General features: G+C 39.5%; 2 protein-coding genes across 2 annotated transcripts; both read left to right on the top strand.

The window, feature by feature from the left end:
- Positions 1-9,264: 9,264 nt before the first annotated feature.
- LOC135470911 (von Willebrand factor A domain-containing protein 7-like) lies at positions 9,265-16,956 on the top strand. The gene is made up of 9 exons (XM_064749960.1): positions 9,265-9,428; positions 10,417-10,607; positions 11,171-11,287; positions 11,526-11,705; positions 13,818-14,000; positions 14,481-14,693; positions 15,231-15,392; positions 16,336-16,400; positions 16,726-16,956. The coding sequence occupies exons 1-9, from the start codon at positions 9,265-9,267 to the stop codon at positions 16,954-16,956; spliced, it is 1,506 nt and encodes a 501-aa protein (XP_064606030.1).
- Positions 16,957-17,361: 405 nt separating this feature from the next.
- LOC135471354 (uncharacterized) lies at positions 17,362-24,775 on the top strand. Its single transcript, XM_064750561.1, has 5 exons — positions 17,362-17,544; positions 17,935-18,095; positions 18,594-18,708; positions 21,419-21,626; positions 22,206-24,775. The coding sequence occupies exons 1-5, from the start codon at positions 17,487-17,489 to the stop codon at positions 22,570-22,572; spliced, it is 909 nt and encodes a 302-aa protein (XP_064606631.1). The 5' UTR covers positions 17,362-17,486; the 3' UTR covers positions 22,573-24,775.
- Positions 24,776-25,184: the final 409 nt, after the last annotated feature.

Raw genomic sequence — 25,184 nt, 5'->3', positions numbered from 1 at the left:
GCAACAGTTCTCACCGTCCATCGTGTTGGACACAATGACCGCAAACCTGTCAATTCTGGAGACAACTCTTGCTTGAGGTTTTGAAAAACAGCAGATCGTTTCGGTTATGTGCAAATAAGGTCAGAAATTTCTTTGATGAGATCTAACGCATGCCTCAATAAGGCTACGTCTCTTGAGGGATCGCTTAAACAGTGTATTGGCAATGTAGCTGGTTTCCGAGAGGAAACTTGATGCCACACCTTTAAGCCTACCCATCATCGTGGCCGCCCCATCGTAAAACTGGCCACGACAGTTCGACAAATCCAAAGAGCACGAAGAAGAACATCTTTTACAGGCTTTTTCACCGTCTCAGAATCAGTGGAATTCCGTTGAACCAGTTCAATCAAGTTCACCTTGAAACTTTCGTCTACCCATCGTATCACCACTGCCAACTGTTCCCGGTTAGAACGATCTCTAGTTTCATCAGTCATCACAGTGAACCATTTAGATTCATTTATTACTTATAAGTTTCCACACAAGGGTTTGACCCATGTCAGATATGGGTTGATCCATAGTGGTCAGATCTCCAAGATGCGAGATCAGGGTAGTCTTCACGTCTAAATCGCAAAAACCGCTTAAAGTTTCCCTCAGTATCGACGTGTCCTTTTATTATACACATTATACTATACATCTAGTGGTTTGTCTTCACAGTTGAAATCGGGCGACGATGAAGAATTAAGAAAGAGTCAGTAGGACATATCTATAAAGAAAAAAGAGAGAAAAAAGATCTCATCGGTTGTACACATTTCTAAATATATAAAAATACATGTGGAAAGAATCGGTGCATCAATTTCTCAACTATACTTTTCGCGATTCATGGAAACTTTGAAATCTAATGTCGTGGAAAACTCCGTGGACTGGAATCAGGTACAAAGTAAATGATTTATATTTTTGATTGATGTTTTACGCCGTACTCAAAAATATTTCACGACCATGTGCAGGTTGATGTCAGACCTTCCCACGTACGGCCGGAGAGGATGCCAGCAAGAGATGGGCTTGAACTCACAGCGACTGCGAAGTAAATGAGTGGGTTCCACTTGGGTGACACCCTGCATGCTTAGGGCTGTTACGGCGACTGACTGTATGGCGAACGATGTAACATGAGGTAACGTTTCGAGCCCGGTGCTGGTATGCTTATTGTCAACTCAATAATTTAAACCGACCATCGACAATGAATTCAAACTTTATTACTGCATGTGGTACAGAAATCAAAATAATTAATTTTAAAATGCTTACCTTAATTTAGAATAAAGTGGTTTTGAACACAGCCTTTTCCGATATTATACATGTACCATATTAACAACATATTACCCTGAAATATTCAGCTTTTATCTACCTACCGCAATTTTTAATCTTTTTTTCCCGTTGTCTTCAAAATTGCCGTCAATCTCCTGTGTGGACACATGTGGTATTTCCGTCATTATAGTTCATGTTGGTACAAAATTGCACTAATAATACAAAAGTATTATAATGTAATGTATAAACCAATGACACACAGCTCTTCTAGTCTATTTCCTTTCCAATGTTCGTAGGTATTTTTATTCAGACCGCACAACCGATGTCATTCGGTCTATTGAGAAAAACGTTATTTCAGTGGGGATTAGCCTCTTAGTCTGGGAGCTGGGTGAGGTTTAATTAACATGGAAGGTACAAAATGCTTGAGGTGAAGAGGGTGTAGAACTACCCAGCCTTTACAAAGAATAGCCATTCTTTCATTCCGGAGGTGGTGGGTGTGATAGGGGGCGCCACCCGAAAACTCCCAAAATTGGATTTAATTAACATTAAAGGTACAAGTTTCACTTCTATGCCAAGTGATTATGGGCACCACACATAATCCAAATGTAGAGGGTGGTTGCCTGGTTGAGAATCACTAAAGTAAGAATGACATTTGTGGTGGAAAGGTCACATAAAAATAGGTCAAAGGCCTCTAATTAAGCCAGGAACTAATTAAAATTGCCATATCTCTTGAACTAAATTATACACCAAGTTGATATAGGTCTCTAAATGAAGAGGGAGTAAAGAAGCACCACTGGGATGTCAAAACTTTTAAGAATCTTACTTCTAACTGGATCAAATTTGTGGAAAATCACCTATAAATGTACCTGCTTGACCCCCAGGCTAATTACCATTTTGATTAACACGAAAGGTACAAATACGAAACCACTGTGGATTTGTAGATGGTTGTCATCTGAATATAAATCACCAACTTAAGAATGGAAATTGAGGTCGGAAGGACACTTAAGAATAGATCAAAGTTCATGACACGATCAATGACCCCTAATTAACATTTTAATTAACATGAACATGATAGCATTTTAACAATTAGGTACACGTTTACAACAAAAAGGATATTGTTGAGTATGGTGTTATGTTTCAGAATCACCAAGTTAAGAACAGAAATTGTGGTAGAAAGGTCAATTAAGAATATGTCAGAGGTTATACAACACCCAGTGAAAGCATACATGTATGTGATTTATTATTGACTACGTACGGTTTATTGATTAAAGATTTGCCTGCATAGATTATTCACGGAGGACCATAAATACGCATGGGTTGTCTTTCTGATTGCTTCGAAAACGCGAACAACTGCGAACAGTTAATCAAGAAGGAGAGACTGCTGATGTTCAAGGAGAATTGCAAGTCCAGTAAACAGAGCAAAGATAAACGGATAGCCTCTCTGGTGTCTCCACGTGATGTGTTGGAACAACTGCTTGTACTAGCCTGTAAGGAAGATCTGGACTTGAAACATGTCCTCTCCTACCCCTTAAAGGCGGTTCCTGTCTCAATGTGCAGCACCGATGGCTTCATGGTGAAAACAGACAAGAGCGTTCTTCTCCATCTCCTGGAAGATAGAGTCGAGTGATCAGCTCCACAGTGGATGCAACCGTCATGGATGGCAATTTCTTCCTGAGGACCCTCCCGTCTCGCATGGTGGCTTAGCAGCTGGTATTGTTGAGAAAGTGACTACTATGTCAGGAAACAGAGTCGATATGGTTTTTGACGCGTACCCTATTCCGTATATCAAGGAGAGTGAACGGGCTAGAAGAGGTCTTGGTGAGAAGGAGAAGCAGGAGTATGTTATATCTGGTGCCGAGCAAAAACACCCAAAGAACATTGGTGACTGCCCACAATCCAGAGACTACGCGAGATTGATCAACTGCAAGCATGTGTGCCTCTCTTATCTAGGGGCCTGCTTTCACTTCTACGTTCAAAGGAGACATAGTAATTAGAGAACTCGTTAAAGACAACGAAAAACCACGAATAAGTGGATACACTAGTCTGTGCTCAGTTAAAATCTATGGACGATGGAAGTGTCCAGAATGTGATCGTGGAATCATCCGACACAGATATGACTGTCATACTGGTCGATCATTCCTGGAACATTCGAGCGAACGTATGGATGGATGTTGGTACATCAGTATGAAACGACAGAATGTATTTCAACATAACTGACGTTGGGAAGACAATTGGAAAGAAGCTTTCCACTCCTTTACAGGATCGGATTACACTTCTGCCTTTGTCAGAAAGGGCAAGGTGCTATACAAGCTGTAATAGCTTTCACAACAAGGATGTATGGTGCTAAGACAACCGGGGCAGCCCTATCATTGGACGCATACCTGCATCCAGAGTTTGAGGAAAGCTTTGGGCCAAAGTCAATAAGTAAAGACCTACTGAAGAAATTAAAGGGCATCGATGTGACATTGATTACACCCTGTAAGGCAGATATTTCCCTACATATCCTGCGAGTGTCTTTCGTAGTAAGAATGTGGGCAATTGCGGACGCTACTGGCATCCAGCAACATCCTACTGAAGATGGTGGTTGAGAACTCCAAGATGAGTCGTACGAAATTTCTTTGTTCAGTGATCTCCAGCCGCCAGATGCATTGGTACTAGACGAGGAAGAGCCATGGGGCTGTATATTCATTGTGTTCAATTAGATCTCCACTTTGGATATGTGAACAGTTGCAACCAAAGCGCAAGTGAGATACATATTTTTTTCTCGACAATGATGTTCTAGCATGGTACAGAATTTTAATACTGATTTCACTCAGTCGCCCAAAAGATACCTTGCATCTTTCCAGCATCACTGACCGGCCCCGATAGACCTCAAGACCTTGAAAGAGGAAGTTGTATTTTCCCCGCTTGGCGTTCAGCATGAAGGGGATAGTGCAACGACTGGTTGACCCGTGTCAGTATAATGGCTCGGGCGGGGCGGCTTACTTGCCTTCGGTAAGGAGTCTCAGTGAAGCAGCACTATATAAAAGAGCAGCGGAAATCTCTCCTGCAACAAGGAGGCACATTACATGCACTCATAGGATTCCTTCGTCGTCATATGAGAGGAAAATTGTTGAGTACGACGTTAAACCCCAAGCACTCAATCACTTACTCCAACATCCCTGAAAACTGTTGACTACTTCTCTATACATGATAGCGTCTTGTTTTCGTACTTTATATGCTTTCTTTCTTTGCTGGTTGGTGTTTTACGTCGTTTTGTTTATTTGCCTTGTGAATATTGACCTGGAACATCCTTATTGGTAGGCGGCAGGTACACGAATGTCTGTTTCGACGCATAGATTCGTAGCCGACCGCCACAACATGACATTTTGAGTTTAGATGGTGCATTACCCAATGGTAAGTAATAAATCACGTGCCCTCCATATATTTCTAAACTGCCGTTTTAGTCTGTCCTGTAAAGGAGAAGAAAACTTAAAAACATGACACTATAGGCTGAAAAGAACACATTTTTTCTATCTGGTGGTGCCTGCTGCATAATTTTACGATATTATTTTTTTCTCGCCATACACGTAAAGCCTAAAAACCGTAAAGCTGGCATAAATCGCGGAATCCATCTTTTCCTCCATCTTTAACACCCTGTAATTTATGCGGGGCGGGGGGGGGGGGGGGTTGCCTCTCAGCCAATGAGAGTAGTTAAAACTGCCGGCTTGTTCGTGTAAACTCGGAACCTACGTCTAGCATTCCGATCGTCAAGCGGAAAACGATCTGTACTGTTTGCTACCTTCTGGGAAGAAGGGTTCTACCGAAAATATACAAACTACACTTCGGCGGTTTCCGACTGCAATTCTCCTCCTAACACAGAAGACTCCAGGACTAGTTCTTAGGCAAAATGGGGTCGCGCACAGCGAATTTCGGCGCTGACTTTATTCATAATTTATCAACGTGAGGTACATATTAGAATTTTTATGGCATTCACCTGCGAGGAAAAGCATACTCTTTTCAATGGTATTTGATTGATATTTAAATCGAGAATCCCGACAGATATTCTCACTGTGTTAAGTGGAAAATCGACACCAAACTTTCGTCACTTTGCCATCGTCCTATACTTCGCAGCGAAAAATGTCGCCAGTGTTCCACTTCTTAAAACTATTATGTGGGCCATTGTGTATGTAGCGAAAGTCGAAAAACCGCAACCGAAACTCACTTCCATAGAATGGAAAGTTGACCACGCTAGTCCGGCAATGGCGTCTCAACCCGGGCATTGGGTCCAAGATTTGCCTCAGAACTGAAGAATAAAGGAGCACTTACTGGCTAATGCTGCCATACAGACGCCTTAAGTTGTTGATACACTATAAATGTCTGCATTGTTAGATTGCACCTCGTTAAAATATATCAGAATTTAGTCTTTTTTGGATAGAAGTGAAAATGTTTTTTGCCATTGTTACTTCCTAGTTGAAGACTGGATCTAAAAACCTGTGTGATTCTGGAGGAGTCATGAATCATTTTTTCCGTCGTGATCTCACCTGTTCTAAGAAATGCATGGAAGGGAAATAAAAACTTGTCGACTAGCCACGGAGCCGAGTTGAGAGTCTCCTGGAATTAAAACCGAGAAAGTCTGTCTTATCCCTAAATGAGGATTTCATTAGCGCTGAATGATCAGTCATGAAAAGGATTCTTTGCTTAGTTAGCGCACTGCCCCAAATTTCTTTGTCAAAACTATACTAGAAATAATTACTTGGCTGTCACATGTTGAGATCTCTCAATGGTTGAGACCATGGCCGTTCATATCCTCCACTTACATCTGCTGCATCAGTATATGGTGTCTGAAGACAATCAACTGTCAAACAAAAAACGTGAACTGCCATTATGCTGTTAAGAGTAAATATCAAGAAGTTAAACCAAATAGTGAGGGCTTACAATGCCTATGGTTAAATCATGCAAACTTACGAAGAAAGTAACTCTCAATTTTCAACGTTTCAGCAAAGTCCATTCCAATGCCATAAATCCGAATGGACGTGGAGGGTAAGAATGTTGGATGATTTTATAAAAATCTGTCCCTCGAAACAGACATTGGTACACCAGTTGACAACCAAGGTGGACGTTACAAGCCAACAATAATCGCATGGAAAATTCTCAAAACGTCCATTAACACAAACTGCCAAAGAACTAAGAAAGTATATAAAATACTTAACGTGTTACAGAGTTCAAAAACGTAATCAAATGATTGTTTGCACACAGGCGTATTTGCAAGACCAATAAAGAAAAACCATCCAGTAAATGGGACATTCCTGAAACGCGATGGAAATGAATCATTATCCACTGTAAACTACAACTGAATTCTTCATGCAATTTAAATGATGAAGAACAGTCCATGGAAACACTTACCCTCCCAAGTGAACCTTAAGTACAGAACGATGTTCAGGATTAATTCTAAACGTATCCTCAATATCTGCCTTTGCCATCAAGCTATTTGCACCGTGAAACAGCACCAACAGTATGATATTGTATATGGACTCATAATGAAATGTACTGATTTCATGGAAAAGAGACCAATCAGGGTAGGACAAATCATGTATTAAACTAAATTGTATTTCAAAGTCAAATATGAAACCAAATCAGAATAGATGGGTGCAGAGGAGTGGTTCTTTGGAATGGCAATTAGTTACAGCAATTCGTGAAGTTCTGAACAAACTATTCAAATCTGATTTTGTATTTAAAATGACAAAACTTTGTGGAATTTGAGTGCTCTATATCTTCCATCGAAAAACTGTAGCCAAGGATATGAATGTAAGTCTTCAGAGTAAATAAGAGGTACAGGATGTGATAGCATAGTGCATGACAGCCTTTCTTGAAGCAAGATGATAATTCGACAGATAAGTCGTTTCTTACTTGGAAAAGACATTTCAGAGGAATTCTGACTCAACAATGAAATAATCAGGGTAGGGCTTTAAGTCCTACATATCAGCATGACATGTCTCAGAAACAAACAAAATTATGCTCATTTATTGGACAATTACTCTTTTATTTCACATTAATAATTGTAATAATGTATGCTTCAGTACAACACCATGAATATTCCATTATCCGCAGTCTGTTATTATGGTTACATGGCATCTCGTTAGTTTCAGCCCAGTGGGTTAACATATGGAGTTGTCCATTGCATGGTTGTGTTGCTGGTTAAAGAGTACGTAGTCCGTTCCTAGCTACTCGTTAAACAGTGCATGGCAGTGCTTACAGGGCAGTGCGTCACTGATCACAGGGTAGCGTGTAACTGGTTAAACAGCATTGTGTTCCTGGTTACTTGAGCAACTGGTCATGGAGCATTATAGTTATGTGGACAATTGGTTATGGAGCAGTATGGTCCTGGTTGTGGAGCAATGCAGTACTAGTTATAGAGCAGTGTGGTTAGCGACCAGTGCATTGCTGCCTGTGGATGAGAATGTTACTGGTTAATGAGCTTTGTGTGTGAAAATCTATGACTCCTTTACAAATTACGTTGTTCAGTGTTAGGTAGTTAAATTAAAGAGAGTAGCTTACAAGCTACTATGCTGAATTTAACAAATTTCTTCGCTGTAGTGATGAACTGTTTTGTTGAATTAAAAGATAACTTTATATAATTGATACAAAGCAGTTTATTAATCTGACAAACTAGTTTGTTAAAAGTTTACATAGCAGTTTGTTAAGAGTTAATTAATTAAGGTACTTTGTTGAGAACGTAGAACAAAATACTTTGTTAAAAACTTTGTTAATAGTAACAAAGTACGTTTTCAGTGAAGTGTTATACAAATGATTTCAGAAGATGGCACGTCCCGATTCACAAGATGGTTGTATTTGTGACCTCGATGAATGTCACTTGTGACCATTACCCATTTATGGTTTACTTCAGAAAAACAACTTGATGTTGTATTAATATAACAATGTAAAGAATGTTGGTAGAATGAATATAATTATCATGTTGATTATTTCAACTTTTCTTAACCACTACATGCCAGTAAAAGCTATGTTATCATCTGTACGTGACAATGGGTAAGCATCTTTTAACTGTGACTCTGTAATAATAATAAAAAAACCATGTACTACCTTCTTTCATTGAAACCAAGCCTGTAGATGATGCCTAGGGGCTAACTATCTTCTCAGTTATTCCCTTTTCATTTTTTAAGCACTTATCTGCTTCTTCCCGTGAAGCTGGTTGTGCCGGTGATTTATTTCAGCATCTCTAGTGTTCAGTGAATTGCGAATGTCGTCTGCTTTGCTCAAGTCACAAGTCAAAGTCTGATGGAGCCAAATATCTTAATAATCTATATCTGATTCAGTCTGGCTTTATCTTCAGTACCCACACGCTAAGTACTCCTCTCGGAAACTCATAAGCCTTGTAAATTCCACAGATCTTGGCACTATAAACCGTGGTAAATAACCGGTCAGCTCCTGAACTATTTACCAAATCTTCTCAAAACACGTGAGTTGTATTGGTATATTTAGCAGAGTACAAGATTTGGATACTAAATGAATGTGTTATTACTAGGATATGGGTTTTGCGATCATCGACTGACCGACCCTTTACGGTTTGTGATTATCTCAGCTTCCTTCTCAAAATTACTCTGTTCACTAAAGGCCTGCCAAATAATAAATGTTGATGATTTCCTGTGTGGAAGTACCTGTTAAGACAATATACCAATATCAAATTCAGCTGTGCCACGAATTCTCAGATCATAAAGATAAGTCCCATGATATTCATCTGTATTCTCATTTTATAATCTTTCTGAGCGTCAGTAAAATGGATCTTCGGCTCAAATTTCCGGAGACCTTTCCGTTCACAACGCCCTCCTCTTCCTCTTTTACAAGCCAATAGTCTGACCGCTTCCGTTAAATGGGAAACGATCACCCTGTTCATCTTTGCTCTAACAGTTAATTCTAGAGCTTTCCCGTTATTTAATACCCTATTAATTCACTATTTAATACCTATGGTTTAAGACGCTGACAATTTTGGAGATGCATTCACAAACGCTGACCAGCCTGTTTAACTTTAACGTGCCCACTGAAACTGGTTATATTAACCAGGATTCCTCAAAGTTTGTGATACAGCGTCTTTCCAATAACAATTACAGGAAAACAAGATCGATACTGACTGATCCTTGGGATGTAGACACGTCAAGGTCAGTCTATGCGTGAGGTCTTTGAAATGTGTATTAAACAAGAAATTTAATTTCGGCTTTAAGAGTGTGAGGCCTATATACAGGACCGGATATCAGCCAGCCAAATTCCGTATTACGTCGAAAATAAGGAATATGACATGATGCTAATATGTTCTAATTACGGTACACTAACAAGGCCAAACTATAAACCGAGCTGCAATCATAACCCATTCAAGTATGACTAAAACATATCCCTTCATAATTCCCTATTATATACATCTACATGTATAACAGGGTTTAAACATGCCCAATGGTACATAATGTAGTTCTTAAAGCTGAAGACCCATGTTGATCATGAGCTAAATGTATAATCCGTTTTAAGTTAATCAACATACATTTTTCACGTTTGAGGAGTGTCTTGATTGAACACACGACATAAGGTATGTTTACATACATAGAGGCTATAAGGGATATAGCCTGTTGCCATTAAACAACATGGGATTCTTATCCATGCTAATCTCGTGGCCTAATCATATCATTCAGATTTCTTGTGAGTTAATCTCGCGTGAGTCATAATCCTAATCCTTACTCAGGTCAGAAGTTACAGTCTCCGAGTAACGAAGTACCATGTGGGAGGTGCCAAAGGTCTTAAACGCATACAGCCACGCCAGCTGGCAACGTATCTATAGATCTTTACCTACAGTAGAATATATGGTGGTGAGTGTTCCCTGAAGTAAGAGAAGAAACTCTGCAACTGTGCAACAATCCCTGGGTGTATATCTACATGTTGGCTGGTTGGTCTGATGTACATGTACACCTAAAATACATATTTTATACCTGAAAGAATATACTGGGATTATCACTTGCGACCTCTAAGTCCCATATATATAAAGCCAACCGGAAGAAAAACTTTCCTCGACGTCCTAGAATGTGAATACAACAACGGCGACATGGTTTCCTCGACGATCCAAGTTTGTATGATTTTGTTCCTTTTTGTATCCTTCGGCAGAAGTTTTTACCCAAACAGCATAGGAGTGGATATTTCAAAGAATGACTACACAATTACGTCGATCACAAGGGAAGCAATTTTGAACGTGACGGCACAATTTCTACAAAGTCTACTGCCGAATTCTACAGCAGTTTCTCTGGAAACACTAGACCCTTTGACAGAAAGTTCCTTGTTCAACGCATACTATGGAGGTAAATATATATTTGTTATCCATTTCAGATCGCGTAACTTATGTTCAAACGTCTACATGTTTAACATGAGAATTCAAATGCAGCTACATATATCCTAATCGAATACATATGACGGCAACGGTCATTGAATTGTAGACAAATGTTGGTAATAAAAATTATTCCCTTTTTCCGGTGGTATTTATAGACTGGAATATGTAGCTGTATTAAAAATGGAATGCTGAAAAGGTGTTGATTTGTATTGGAGTACATGACGGTTAAACTGAATGCAGTGTTCACTTCCCTAGTTTAGTTTTTTATCTGTAAACGATAAATAGCACTGACTTAGTCTCTACTATTTAATAAAGAGAACAATCAAGTCAGAACACTTATGTGCGGTTAACATTCCTAAACGTGGGTAAAAACATGTTAATATATTTTCTCGGCTTACACTTGTTTTAGAAATAGTTTCCTGTTCTGCAAAACAAACGGAAAAGTGTACATGTGAGTTTTTTAATGTTATGAAGAAGATTATAATGTCACAGGTCCAGTCTGTATAATCTCATATTATTTTCTCACAAATCCAGGCGAGGTTTCAGCAAAGAAGTTTTCAGGAAATGTCCTCTCCATTGCAACATCTGCTATGAAATTCTGTCGACTTGAGAACCGAGCGGCGCATTTTTTCAGCGAGGAAATTGCAGATGGTAATCTCACGTGTCCATGTTCTTTGAAATCGAGTATTACGTTTACAGTATTATTACGGAAATGCTTTTTCTTTTGACAAAATAAATAATAATTCAGTCAATTTCCTGAAGGCATATAATATTCTGGCCATTACTGCATGGTATTGGCTTGTAATGGTAGGTTTTCCGAATATGGGTGTATGTACAACACATATAAAAGTAATAAATTTTGTGGACCAGTTTGTGTTTCTGTTTGAAGGACTGGCGCTTCTGTTGTCCTTGAGGATGGATTTAGAACGAGTTCTGAGTAAGCCGTACAATCTCACAAACTTTGATGTCGTGCGGGAGCTTATTGGAGCCGTGATTTGTGTCCAGTCATCGTTTTATTCCAACACAAACTGGGTCGAAACTCACGGCAGCGACTTGTATGAGGATCTTGGTGAGTCCGAGTTAGCGACGTTGTACACATAGTTGTATGAAGAAACAAATAGTTCACACAGAGAGTTTAAATGATTGGTGACTTAAAAAACCCGATTAGGGTTGATGCATCGACAACCGGCAACACCTTGTATCACCAATCCATGGAGAATCTGTTAATGTAGTCTCACATCACTACAATTCAACTTGAGACGGTAACTCATTTGTAAACAGAATTCTAATGACACAATATATTCTTGTAGAAGTAAACAAATTTTATTACATAATGGGCACAAACTTGGTAATCACCACCAGTTGTGTAATACAGCACATTAATCACACGATGAATATCATTTGTTATCCATAATGTAATAATGTTACATTACAAATATCAAATGCCATACCCATAATGTAATGTGTAATGTAATGCGTAATGTAAAGCTCGGTACTTTATTACACTAATCTAAACCGGCTTCTACAAGCCTCTGAGCACATCGTTACTGAGAGTAAGTTGTATTATTCTGTTCGCCATATATACAACCTATGTCCCCCAGTTCTCCCAAACTGTCTCTATATTTTATGTGTATTTACTATACAGAACACCCACCAAGGCATGTGTGCGTAACTCTATGGTGGCTTTATGAATATCCATGAAAGTCCTACAAATGTAAATTAAATACAAACAACTTTATTTTATATCTTATTGGCAATTAAGAAGTCGAGAGCTCTGCCAGTCGAAATAGAAACAAACTTACATTATGTAAGGCCTATATTTGGTGAAGTAAAACAGTGCATGTCTAAATCTGTTTAATATGTAAATATGTCTTATTTCAGGGGTCACGGGTGGAAATATATTAAAACTGGCAGATTCGTCATTGGTGACATGTACCAATTGCCCGATGGTTAACACAAGGTATTATATGGTTTAATGTGACACATGGTACTGATATAACAGGATATGTACGGCGTCAAAAGTTCATGAACATTTGATATATAAATTATATACCCAAAATTATATGTAAGTTATAATCCTGCTAAAAAAATGACAGGAAAGTTTTTTTGTGATAGACCTTAACGTGTTATAAAGCGACTGTTGAAAATATATTTTCACATGATTTATATATGTTTATTATATATTTCGCTAGCTACAACTGCAGTGACAATCTAATATCTGGGATAGGGTTAACAAGCGGTTACCTCTCAACCAAACCAAATCGTGAGTATAAAATCCTTCATAATACCATTCATGTTCTGGTGCGCATTCTTCTTATATTAGAGAACTGCTTGCAAAACCAAGTCTCAAAGTCTCTAACTTGCATCAATGAGTAGCCTATATGGGGCTATCGAGACGAGTGTGTATATTTTGAAAGATCTTTATGTATTGGCGAACTGCGACTAATTCTACCACCACTGAGTTGAGTGAATTCTCTTAACTGCAGTATTTGATCTTTTCTGTGATTTACGAAAGTCCTCTGCTAAGTTTTTTTTTCTTTTTTTTTTTATTCAAGTCATACAAATGGAGTTAATCCCCAAGACAGATTGTTACATAAATATGGAAATGGAATAGCAATAATTTCAGGTGTAAGATGTATATAGTAGTGTGACAGCGACACAGAAAAGACAAGCAACTCTCAATATGGTATGGTGGTGCATAGCTCAATATCATGTTGATTATGGTGATCCAAACTCATTGAAATTGTTCATCCAGTAGAACTAATGGACATCATTGCTTTGGCAAGATTCAATATAAAACATATTGCATTATCAGCTGAGCTATGTTTGGGTCATACCTTTTCAAACCTCTGGCCCAAAGGCGACTAAAAATCAAATTTCAATGGTTGGTGAAAAGTTATTCTGTCTATTTTTGTTTGGTATTGAATATTTTGTAGATTTGTATTAATTTTTATGCGATTTTGAAATTTAAAATTTTAATGAAACCGTGCCAGGTTATGTCACTGACATAAATTTGGCTGGTACATCGAGGCTGCATGGAGAGAGAAATGTACTCTTGTCAGATACAGTGGAATGCCTAAAAAATTTAACCGATGTTGTTAGTTTGAACTTGGTATTCTTTCACTTATTAAGCGATAATGAATTGTTTCCTCCAATTGTGCACCTATTCTCTCCTTTGCAGTCGGGCTAAGTGAAGCAGGTAAATGTAGTCACGGCGGTATGTACGATTCCAGTAGAACGTTTGCCGCTACAGGTGGGATCAACAAGGAGACATCCAATCCGTTATTCTCCCCGCATCACCAGCTTCATGCTATAGCCGGGCAATCCGCAGTTAAAGCAGCTATTAATTTGTTCCAGGACCAAGGTATACAGAAATGGGATGTATTTCTCTGAGACAATTTTACTATGTGATTGTTTTATATATTGGCGTATTTTTGCATAGAATGTTTTACCCAAATGTTTCTGTTATGTATAGTGTTAGAGCGCCTACATGTATATGTATATAAAGAATTGTCTCCCTTTATCTTCAGATTTTTGCAGTGAAACTGAGAAACGAATTGATGCAATAATAAGACTTTCAAACATTTCAAACCACAGTCTTAGTTTAATTTACATTTATAAATTAACGAATAAACAGTTTATTCTTCAAACCCAGATTGCAAGAGCATCGCTTAATAATTGCTGATCTGGGATCTTATATACCTGTATCCACGTACACAAGATAATATTTAGTTATGCTGGAAGTAATTATATGATTGTTCGCTTCCGTGGTTTATTTACACGAAGGGTTTAGTAATACAACATTACAACTAAACTAATTTTGCTTGTCTTGTCCTTTGCCTAGACAATGGAATACTGGCTGTGATGGGAGATAAGAAATTTAAAACGCTGCTTGGTCTCGGAACCGGGGTTACATTATGTGTTGTGATGGACACCACAGGCAGCATGTTGGACGACATTAATGCTGTGAAACAACAGACACAGAGCCTCGTGAACACGCGCGCGGGGACTGTCCATCTTCCCGAATCTTTCATCTTTGTCCCATTCGCAGACCCAGGTTAGTATCTTTCTTTGTGCCTAACTTTTTCATTCCACATATGAATGCAAACTGTGCTTGCAAACCTAATTTCAAACTTTACATACTTTTTTAGTTCTTTGATGATTTGTTTTAAAAGTCGTTTTGGCCGTTGTCGTCTTACGTCTTAGCCAGTTGGTGTAGGAATCTCTGTTTTGACGACTAGATTTTTATCATGAACTGTGTACATTATAGCAGGTTGTGTGAGCCTTTATAGTAAACGTGATGGTTACATAGACAACGTTAGCAGAAACACACAACCTGGCTCTTTCCTTACTTTTTTAACTGTAATCACATAAGCAAACACAGAATCACGGTCCTGATTTCCGGTGTAGATATATGGATCCTAGCGAACGAAAAATAAACCAGTAGCTTCTATCTGTATTTCATATCAGCTAAGTTCTTGCCGAAAAAAAAAACTATTTCATCGGACACATTTGCATTATGCTGTTGCGAGATAAGCGTTTAGATGCATTATTTCTGCTGAGCTCAGCTTGTTTCTTTTTTCTTTCCTTGCAGACATCGGTCCAGTCCAAGAAGTGGCTAACGGGGCGGAGTTCCTACAGATTCTCCAGGATGTGGTACCACATGGTGGAGGAGACTGCCCAGAACGGACTCTCGAGGGGATCCTTCTTGGGCTGCAGGCCACCGCAGAGTTTTCAAAAGTTTTCATTTTCACAGGTCAGTCTAACATAGATTGTGATTACAGGAAGAGACCAAACCATGTATATACCCATCAGTCCTTACCTCATATCAGTAAAATTATACGCGACAGGAACCCCATTATGCATGAATGTCCAAAATAATGGGACAGGACGTGCATACTGAATGGAAAGATGCATGACTTCATCATCGGAGCATACGAGGTACGGGTTCGATCCGGGCCTTTGACTGGTTATTTTTGACTATCTCTGTTCTCATTGCTGAGGCCATTGTGGCATTTAGCAGTCGGTGACGCGTGTGGAACCGTTGGCACAATCTTACTTTGAACCACTTCTCTTCCATGAAAATGCCAACGCACCTTTATACGTCACACCTAGGAGAGTTCGGGGATTTACCCCGGGCATACTGGTTAATCCTCCTCAAATGAAACTGACCGCCATGGTATAAGAGATCAGAATCATTTCACATAAACACTTAAGTTGGTTCAATATCTGGTTAAACCGTAGGTATATAGTGAGTCCTTATTCTGTAGGTCGGTTTACTCATATCTTGAAAACTACTTGAAGGAGAATTTTGAAATTCACAGGTTACATTGTCTATGTAAGTCCAAAAAAATGTGCTAATTAGCCCAAGAAGATCCTCAGGTTGCTGACAGACCTTGCCACGAATACGACCAAAGAGGAAGCCAGCATGACGTTTTTTGTTGTTGTTTTGTTTCTGTCATTTTCTCACAATCATAGGTGAACCAGGAAAGAGAGTTAAATAGAATATGTTATACATTTGTGGTTGGTGCATAAGTTTTGGTGTGTTAGAGTCTTCATATTACTATATGAATATACACTTGAGTGAGCATATCATTGTATGCTGTATGGGTATCAAAAGCTGGGTTGGAGGACTAATTTTGTAGGTACTGTTATCCAGAACCTGTTATCTACTTTGAGTACTCGTTGCACTTTTTCAGATGCCAATGCCAAAGACGGACAGCTGATGGACAAGGTTATAGCCACAGCCTTTTCCAAACAAATCGTATTAGAGTTCTTGCTGACAGGAGAATGCAACCCCAGTGGTGTGTACATGTTTCAACTTCTCTTGTTCTACAGACACTAATGTTTAAAGCTTATGTAAATGTCCGAATCATACCTTTACATGCGTGGATGTCCGATGTAGTGAAACAAAATTATCATTAGTGTTAAATTTATAATCGTATCAAGCTCTAATGAAGAGATATCGCATTCGCACGTCAAAACGCTGCAAAGAGCACAAGAACCCTCATAACCAAAACCTGATGAGTAAAGAAAATCTAATTGCAGAAGTTCAGTATCCTGGACTTTTTGCAACTCTTGCTGCACAGACTGGAGGAAACGTTTTCTATTCGTCGAAGAGTGATATCAACGAGGCAAGTGGCGTACTCGACTTGCTGTCAGGAGGCGATCAAGTCTCTCTGTTGAGGATTACAACAAGTGGAAAAAGGGATTACAATATTCCAGTGGATGAGACTTTGCGGGATTTTTCTGTGTTCATCTCCTCGACATCCGGTACATACCTGCCCGGAATGTCTCTGCTTACCCCATCAGGTGCGTGAAGTATATGCAAATGAAGATTCTCAGGTATTCTGTGCTATGAATGACTACGTTATTGTATTGTTATACTATATATATATTGAATACGATATAATTAGACCGAAAACCAAGTTGTGGCTACTGCCACATGTTACAAAAAATATGTGAAAAATAAATGGTAAGGTTTTAAGTTATTTAGTTACTCCGAGGTTTTATCAAAGTATTATTTATATAAATATTTCATTGCATGTTTGATCTCACCTAAACACTTTTCACTGTAAACCTCTTTATCGGTTTCTTACAATTTTTGAATATACATCTCTGTACTTATTGTTCGCTATGAGCCCTCGCATATTTTTTTACGTAAATTGTTCACACGATTATATAATTGCTTACAGATGAAGTACTGACAACTCAGATACAAACCACCAATCTTGTTGCTTACAACGTCAAAAACGCTACTAAGGGGAACTGGCGACTGCACCTTGACAGCCCTGTTCCAGGATTACATGTAGAAATAGTCGGGGCAAGTTCAGTTAATGTCCATGTGCAGATGTTTGAGACGACAGAGGATGGACAAGCCTTTCCCATCGAGGGCAAGCCGGTGACAGGTATTCTGATATATATCAGTTCTTGATCTCATTGGAAATTCAAAAGATATAACCATATAATAATATATACTCTAACAAGTGTATTTGTTTATTTATTTGATTGGTGTTCCACGTCGTACTCAAGAATAGTTCACTTATACGACGGCGGCCAGCATTATGGTGTGAGGAAACCTGGCTGAGCCGGGGGCAACCCACGACCATCCGCAGGTTGCTGACAGACCTTCCCACGTAGAGAGGAAGAGGAAGCCAGCAGGGGCACTAAAAAGTGTTCCTAGAACTACTGTGTACACCAACATATCTTGTTAACTACGGGAACATTTTAATTTGTAGTGATTATAAAGCGTAACAAAAATCTTGCATTCCTCATGTATTCTAATGTGTTGTCTGCAGGCAAAGATGTCGTATTGGGCGTCTCCATATTAAGTGCGACTGGTGTTGGGAACTTTACGAAAGTCACGTTAATGGATATAAAGGGGAATACCATCTCTGAGGTGCCTTTAACATACATCACGGAGAATTTCTTGACAGCGTCAGTAACCGTTCCTAACCAGGTATGTAGTTTGCCCAAAGCGTCATTTAGTTTTACCTATGTGTCAAAGAGCTTAATGACTTTGTATAGAGGCCTACCCTGTTATAATAATTTATAATTATGTGACAAGCGTACATGTCCAGTGCCATAAAAGATCGGTACATATGGAGAAAGTCTAGAGCTTTACAGTGTATTTATAGACTTATTTTGTTAGTCTTCCGCAACAGATTGTAACAATGTACCAGATTACAAATTACATGTAATATATGTATAGATATGCCTAAGGGTTAATGTACGCGGCCTTCTTTTCTACGATAAACTTGCAGGTCTTTACTCCTATGTATGTGTTTTGCTTGCATCATTGGGAAATGGCATGGCTTTTATGGTGCGCATCCCTCACAAAATTTTAAAATTATGCGTTAATGTCATCTTTGATGAAGTAGATTTGATATTTTAGTCAAGGCAACGCGATTCTTGAAGAAGTGACTTTTGGTTATCGCTTAGTTCCTCTGTGTTACAGCCTTTCCAGATACTGTTGACGGGAATGGACAACGCAGGGAACACCATTCACCGACTGATAGAGGACTACTATGAGCCCCAAGATTTCAGACTTGAAATAAATCAACCAACACCAAGTAAATAGATAATCAGCACGATCAAACCTCGCACACAAAATCATTGTTTGAAAGTATCTAGGTTTTGTCAGTCTTTTGTTTTCAGTATCCAGTTTTTTAAATCTAAAGTTGAAAAGTGCATGTAGGAGTCATGAACCATATATATCAGTCAAGGTGCTCCCGATGGATATTTTTTATTAGGGATCCCGTTCTTCCCGAACGAGATCCCTATTGAAATCGTTCTGTTTTTTCTTATTATTTTTTTTCACCAACCTTGTTAGCAGGAGAACTCCAACACCGCTCAACATAGAGGTCCCAAATTTTGCTCATGTTATCTGGCAGAGATTTCCTAGGGATATATTCTCCATTTTTTTTCTAGGTCACGTGCCTCGTCCGCTATATTGGGTTTTGTGTAAAACTTTTAAAAATCTTCTTCTCAAGAACCACAGAACCGATCGTTTTCAAATTCCACATGCAGCTGGAAGGTCACGAGTGACAATAAGTTTCCAAAAATGGTTCACTTCCGGTCAAAACTCTGGAAGCTCGCCACTGGTCGAAAAAAGTTCTGAAATTTCAATTTTTCTCAACGGGTTCTGATGTATCTTGAGCTGCTGATTCCGAATCTGCTTTTATTTTTTCCATATCTATGTAACTTTTGGAGATATAAGCAAAAAACTAAACAAAGTTAGGTAATTTCAATGACGTTTAACTCGAGAACTATGGAAGCTAGAAATGTGCAACTTGCACCAAAGTGTAACCCAAGACATGCTCTTTCTGTCATTCGCCAACGGATTTGATCTACGATCAACAGTTTTCTCACTAGAAGCGTTTAAAGGACAACACCGTTTTTTGTTTAGAAAAATTTGAGAATCCTATTGCTTTAACATGGAGTTAGAGGGGAACTGGACTTGGTTTATAGTATTTGACCTGATGCTTTCGGCTACACTGTCCGTGATCTCCCGAAACGGTTGTACGATGACATTCAGTCCAGTTCCCATCTAACTCCAGTACTCTATTAGATGGCGTAGAGTTCGAACTACAACAGCACATGACGTGGACCTGTAAAAGTTAGTTTTGTTTTGCGCACACCTTGTCTTTACTATAGCTAACCAGGCCAGGGTGATTGACAGATATGGACATGTGCCGTGGTGCAGGTTTTGACTTTCTGACAACGGCCGATCTATCAATAGAGCAGTGAGTCTGTGCATGGCAGGTCGTGGATTGATTTTTTTTTTTTTTTGATTGGTGTTTTACGCCGTACTCAAGAATATTTCACTTATACGACGGCGGCCAGCATTATGGTGGGTGGAAACCGGGCACAGCCCGGGGGAAACCCACGACCATCCGCAGGTTGCTGGCAGACCTTCCCACTTTCGGCCGAAGAGGAAGCCAGCATGAGCTGGACTTGAACTCACAGCGACCGCATTGGTAAGAGGCTCCTGGGTCATTACGCTGCGCTAGTGAGCTAACCGACTGAGCCACGGAGGCCCCTGTCGTGGAAGTAAAAACTTGCTGTAACACGGGCTCGGTCTGCCAAGGAATGGCCGTTTTTCACTGGGCGTAGCGTAGCATAGCGAATGACTGGCAGACTGCCTCTGTGACAAACAGTGTAAGGTCGCATGGAAACATTGAAAGCCGTGTAGCTGGTTATGTGTTGATTTTCGAACGATAACTTATGCTCCATATGAAAGATATAAGCGTAAAGAAAATGTGTATGTAGACTTGAAGTGAGAATTGCGACTGCTTTGGGGATTTAGTGAGATATATAATAGTGTGGATGGTATGGGAGATGGTGGCGAAATTTTCTCCGACTTGACCTAATTACACAAGGATTTAAACGCTAACCGTCTCCCGGCTGTGTGGCGTGACGCAGATGTGTCTGGGGCAGTCGAGCGGCGAAGATGATCGACGTCAAGAAATGGACATCAGGCAGATGTCCCGATGTCCTTTTTTCTTCTTTCTCTTCTCTTACCGCTGATGCCTGTCAGTCATGTCAGAGTTCGATCCAAAGGGCCATATGTGTACTGTAAGCGTGAGGAAAATCATTGAAGTGTGTCAATAAACGTCGGAGTTGCAGTGCTTCAAATATTGTCCAAAGGCCGATTTGCTATATTTGGCACTTTGATGTCCCCATGTTATATGATGCATTTTAAATGCATTTGCAACTAGGATGAAGGCACGAACATTGTAAGCATGCTACCTGTTTGGCGTCCTGATCATGAATGTGGACTTATTTCTTTCCGGCGACGTATAGTTTTGCCGCAAATTGCGATGAAAACGCGAAAAAGCGCAATTCTTCACCACATTTGGAGGTCTGCTGCGAGAAAACCGTAACAGGTGTAAAGCTGAAAATCACCGAGTGCAAAGCGCTACACATGTACTCTATGTGTGCAAAAGTATGGCTGCCTAGCCCCGTTGTCAAGAGGGGGGGGGGGGGGGGGGGCAGGCAGATAGTCTGTGCATGACAGGTCGTGGATTGATACGTAGAAGTATGAACTTGCAGTTACAAGGGCCATGTATTATTGGGTGGGGAAAACGTCATCGATCCGATCCGGGATCCCGGCCTAGGATGTGCTGTTCGCAGATCCATTCTAGTTATTATTATTTTGGTTTTTTTTGTTTGCTTCAGTGCATGTATATCATTATGTCACCATGACACAGGTTTGATTTCAAAACAACTACACCAATGACTACTAGTGTTATTTCCTTTGTCTATGTCCTTGTTATCCAGTTCGAGCTGACCCAAACGTACCAATTGAGATACCTTACACTCTCCACAACTATGGGAGCTCTGATGAAAACTTCACGGTTACCATAACAGATGCAAGCGGTCTGATTGATACCACATTCGTCGTCACCGCCTCGGCTGCCGGAAATGGCTCTGGGGTCTTCATTTTAGATCTGCAGGGGTTAAACCTAACAGAAAACTTTGACCTTGGGTGAGTTTCATGACTTTATATACTCATAACGTCGTTATCGGCATATATAAAGCAGTGCCTTGTGCATTTTGGAAATGAAAATATTTGACGAAGAAATGTCTTACGTCTTTCCATCGTCACTGAGAGTTGTTGGCTGCTTTTCTTTGTAGGGATAAGCCCTAATATCTTACTTTATATACTTTCTCATTTCTTTGATGGTTCGTGTTAAACGGTGTTGATCTCACGATTATTGACCTAGGACGTGCATTTTGGTTAACGGCTGGTATACGAATGTCTGTTTGACGCCTATATATTCTATCAATAGCTAACTTGTCATTTGGGAAAGTTGGTCAGTTCCATGCGAAAGGCTGGAGGTTAATTTATTCCTCGTATTACACATACACACTTCCTCCACCCATATAACTGAAATATTAGCAAGTAAACAACCCATCAAGCAAAACAAAAGGGAAATGAATACAGCTAGATCCACAGACGATTGATAATTCTCATTCATGTTAAACCTCCTATCAAACAATAAATAAATAAATAAATATAGCTAAATTCACAGATGAGAAATAATTCTCCCGCATGTCTCCCCAGGTCACTGTCTGTGGTCATCACGTCAACTGGTTCTGGAACCGTATCAACGAACTACAACAGTTTCGGTGTTTACCTGACCAACGAAACAGCAATATCAGCCGCAGATATTGCGGTGGAATACATCTTGCCCACAACTTCACCAGTGACCACGCCAAAAACCCAGGAGTCCACTAGCGACGGAGCAACCGACGACACGGTGTTGATTGTATGCGTGGTGAGCGGGGCCGCGGCACTGGCAGGAGTGGCCTCCTTCATAACACTCAGGCAGTGGCATAAGGGCTGTGGCAAAGTCGGGCCTTATAGCTATCCTAAAGCGAAACCAACGGTCCCTAAACCTAACCTTCGGCGAAAGTTCTCTTTTTCGTAAGACACCAAGCACCGTTCCACAACTTGCACAAATTGCGGCGTTGAACAATTTTCAAAATGATACACATTTCTTTGTACTACATGCAATATTGGAAACATTTACTTATTCCTATATTTTTAACTATATTTTTGTTGTGATTCTACCTTGAATTTTTCCTCACACGCAGATAATAAATATATCCTATGATTACCATTTATAACTCATGATATAGGCTTGTGTTTTGGTATATCTTTTTGCATAAGTCTCTTATTACGACCAATTGTGAAGTAGCTACTTTGTTGTAGTAAACAAACCCATTTTGTATCATCTTTACATACATTTATATAAACAACCAATAATGTTAAAACTTTTCTCTTCGATGCTGCAGACACTTCAGTTAGATAGTATAGTTACCTTTTTCTCATGGATATTGTGTTAACACCAATAACGCAGTACAGTGTATATGTTCCTTTCTAATTGACACATAGTAAACTCTTATCTATGCGACCGTGTAGTAACTTACGATGATGACGTAATAATCCGTACATCATATATGAGTGTTATTAACGCTAATTAAGGACATCACCTGTTGGAATCCACTTTCAACATCGGCAAGAAAACCGTAAACATTACTGGCCTTACGTTAATATTATCTTTTACTAGTTGGCATAATATTGGTTGTTACTGCAATAAAGGTACACGATATACAATATCGGTCGTAATAATTGGATGAGATATCTTCTCACTAAAGTGTTCTGAGATGGAATGATCTCCAACTGTCCAATAATTCTGTCATGAACAGTGATCGAAATGAAACGAACATGGGTATATATTTAGCCATTGCACTCAAAAAAATCCCGCGAAATATTTTCTAATTCGTCTACCGGTTCACCCTCTTATTTTGACCTTTCTTGCCCTTTAAAAACTCTTTATTATGCAGACCGGGCAGAATGAACTGAGAGGACACAGAGATCAGCATATAAGCTGCAAGCCTACAAGTACATGTGGATGAAATAATATTGAATGTGGAGACCCGCTGCAGGCAGTCCAGTCTGCATATGTACAGCATCATAAAATACTGGCTATGTGAATTTATGTGGATCGTCCATCAACGATATATAGATGCTAACAGAACAATATTACTGAGGTGCACGCCATGCATATGCACAAAAAATAATGTTGACTAAGCTGAGTCAAACGCCAGTGACATATATCGAAACACTGAGCAATGACAAAAGTAATTTCATGTACAAGTGGGGTATCTTTGGTTACATTTTGGTTACATTTGGTTACATCAAATGTCAGTCATAAAGTGAGATCTATATACGCGGGTATAAACATCCAATACATATTTACATAGATGAGAAATTGCATCGACCAGTGTTATAGACCAGTGACGTCTATTGAAATCACTGCATTTTTGTTCACCTTATTCCACTTAAGCCATGGTGCTATGAGCCTTGCGGGAGTTATATTATGTCGATGTGGTAGCTTTTTCAGAGCTTAGTTAAAGCCCAACACCACACCTCGGAAGATGTTCTTAAACAGTCCATTTCTTCAGTCAGCAGAAGGGAATCATCTGATTAGGTTTTACCGTTTTCAAGACGGCGTCACCCACTATTAAAACAGACCCCGGTCGGTCCCGCCATATTCACACAAGACTCATGCATCATGAAGAACACTCTTCCTTGTCAGACAGTGACACTTCCACCTGGCGGTATCAGCCCCGGGGTGCAAATGTAAGCAGACCATTTTCAAGTCAGTCACATGGCCTTGTTCGGGATTGATCACAGGGCTACCGCACACAAATCGGGCGTTCTAACGTTTAAAAGACCAGGAAACAAGAACACGTTTTCTAGAGTTTGGCCCCTCAGTCAGGTAAGTTTTGCTAAATTTCCTCCCGCGACAGCTGACAGATGTATGCGGCGATGTGTAAGTTGTTTCAAAGTGACGAACACCTGCTCCCAATATCTTGACTTGCTGATCAATACACGCTATTCCCCTATTCCGTTGAACGGTGAATTCAGTTTACGATCAGGTCCGAAGATGTTGAATATGCCCCCAATAAACCAGATAGTGGTTTCGAGAGGTGAATTTAAATACCTATACTAGAACATTACAGACAATATGGTGACAGTCATAGACTCACCTCATGTCTTCATGGTTTTCGACCCATGTAGAGTCTCAAGTGTCACATAAAATGCATGAAATTTATGAACCACAAGGGTTTGTTCCCTAGCTAAAACAGTCATGTGCACCATAAGACAGGCTTATCGAAGATTTTTTAACCAAGCTTCCATCCTATACAACGTAGGGAAAGACAATCTACAGAAACGTGTATAGAAAATCCAAATAAGAAAATTTGAGATCGATAAGGTCAGCTGTTTGTCAGTTAATAGGGCCTCATAAACATTTCACTGCGGATGATCGTGGTTTTCCGCCGTTGTTTCCTCCCGCCTATATTTAGTATAGCAGTAAAACACCAATCAAATAAATAAGTTAGAAGTACAAATTAACAGGTGTATGTTACAACGCAATAAAGTCAACCAAGGAACAAAAACTGACTGCATGAAGAAGTAAGAGTAAAAGAACAAAGAATAAAATTGATCCGATGATTTATTTTATTTATTTTT

Source organism: Liolophura sinensis, chromosome 7, assembly GCF_032854445.1.
Source record: "Liolophura sinensis isolate JHLJ2023 chromosome 7, CUHK_Ljap_v2, whole genome shotgun sequence".
Classification (NCBI taxonomy): domain Eukaryota; kingdom Metazoa; phylum Mollusca; class Polyplacophora; order Chitonida; family Chitonidae; genus Liolophura; species Liolophura sinensis.
This window is presented reverse-complemented; position numbering and strand designations above follow the sequence as displayed.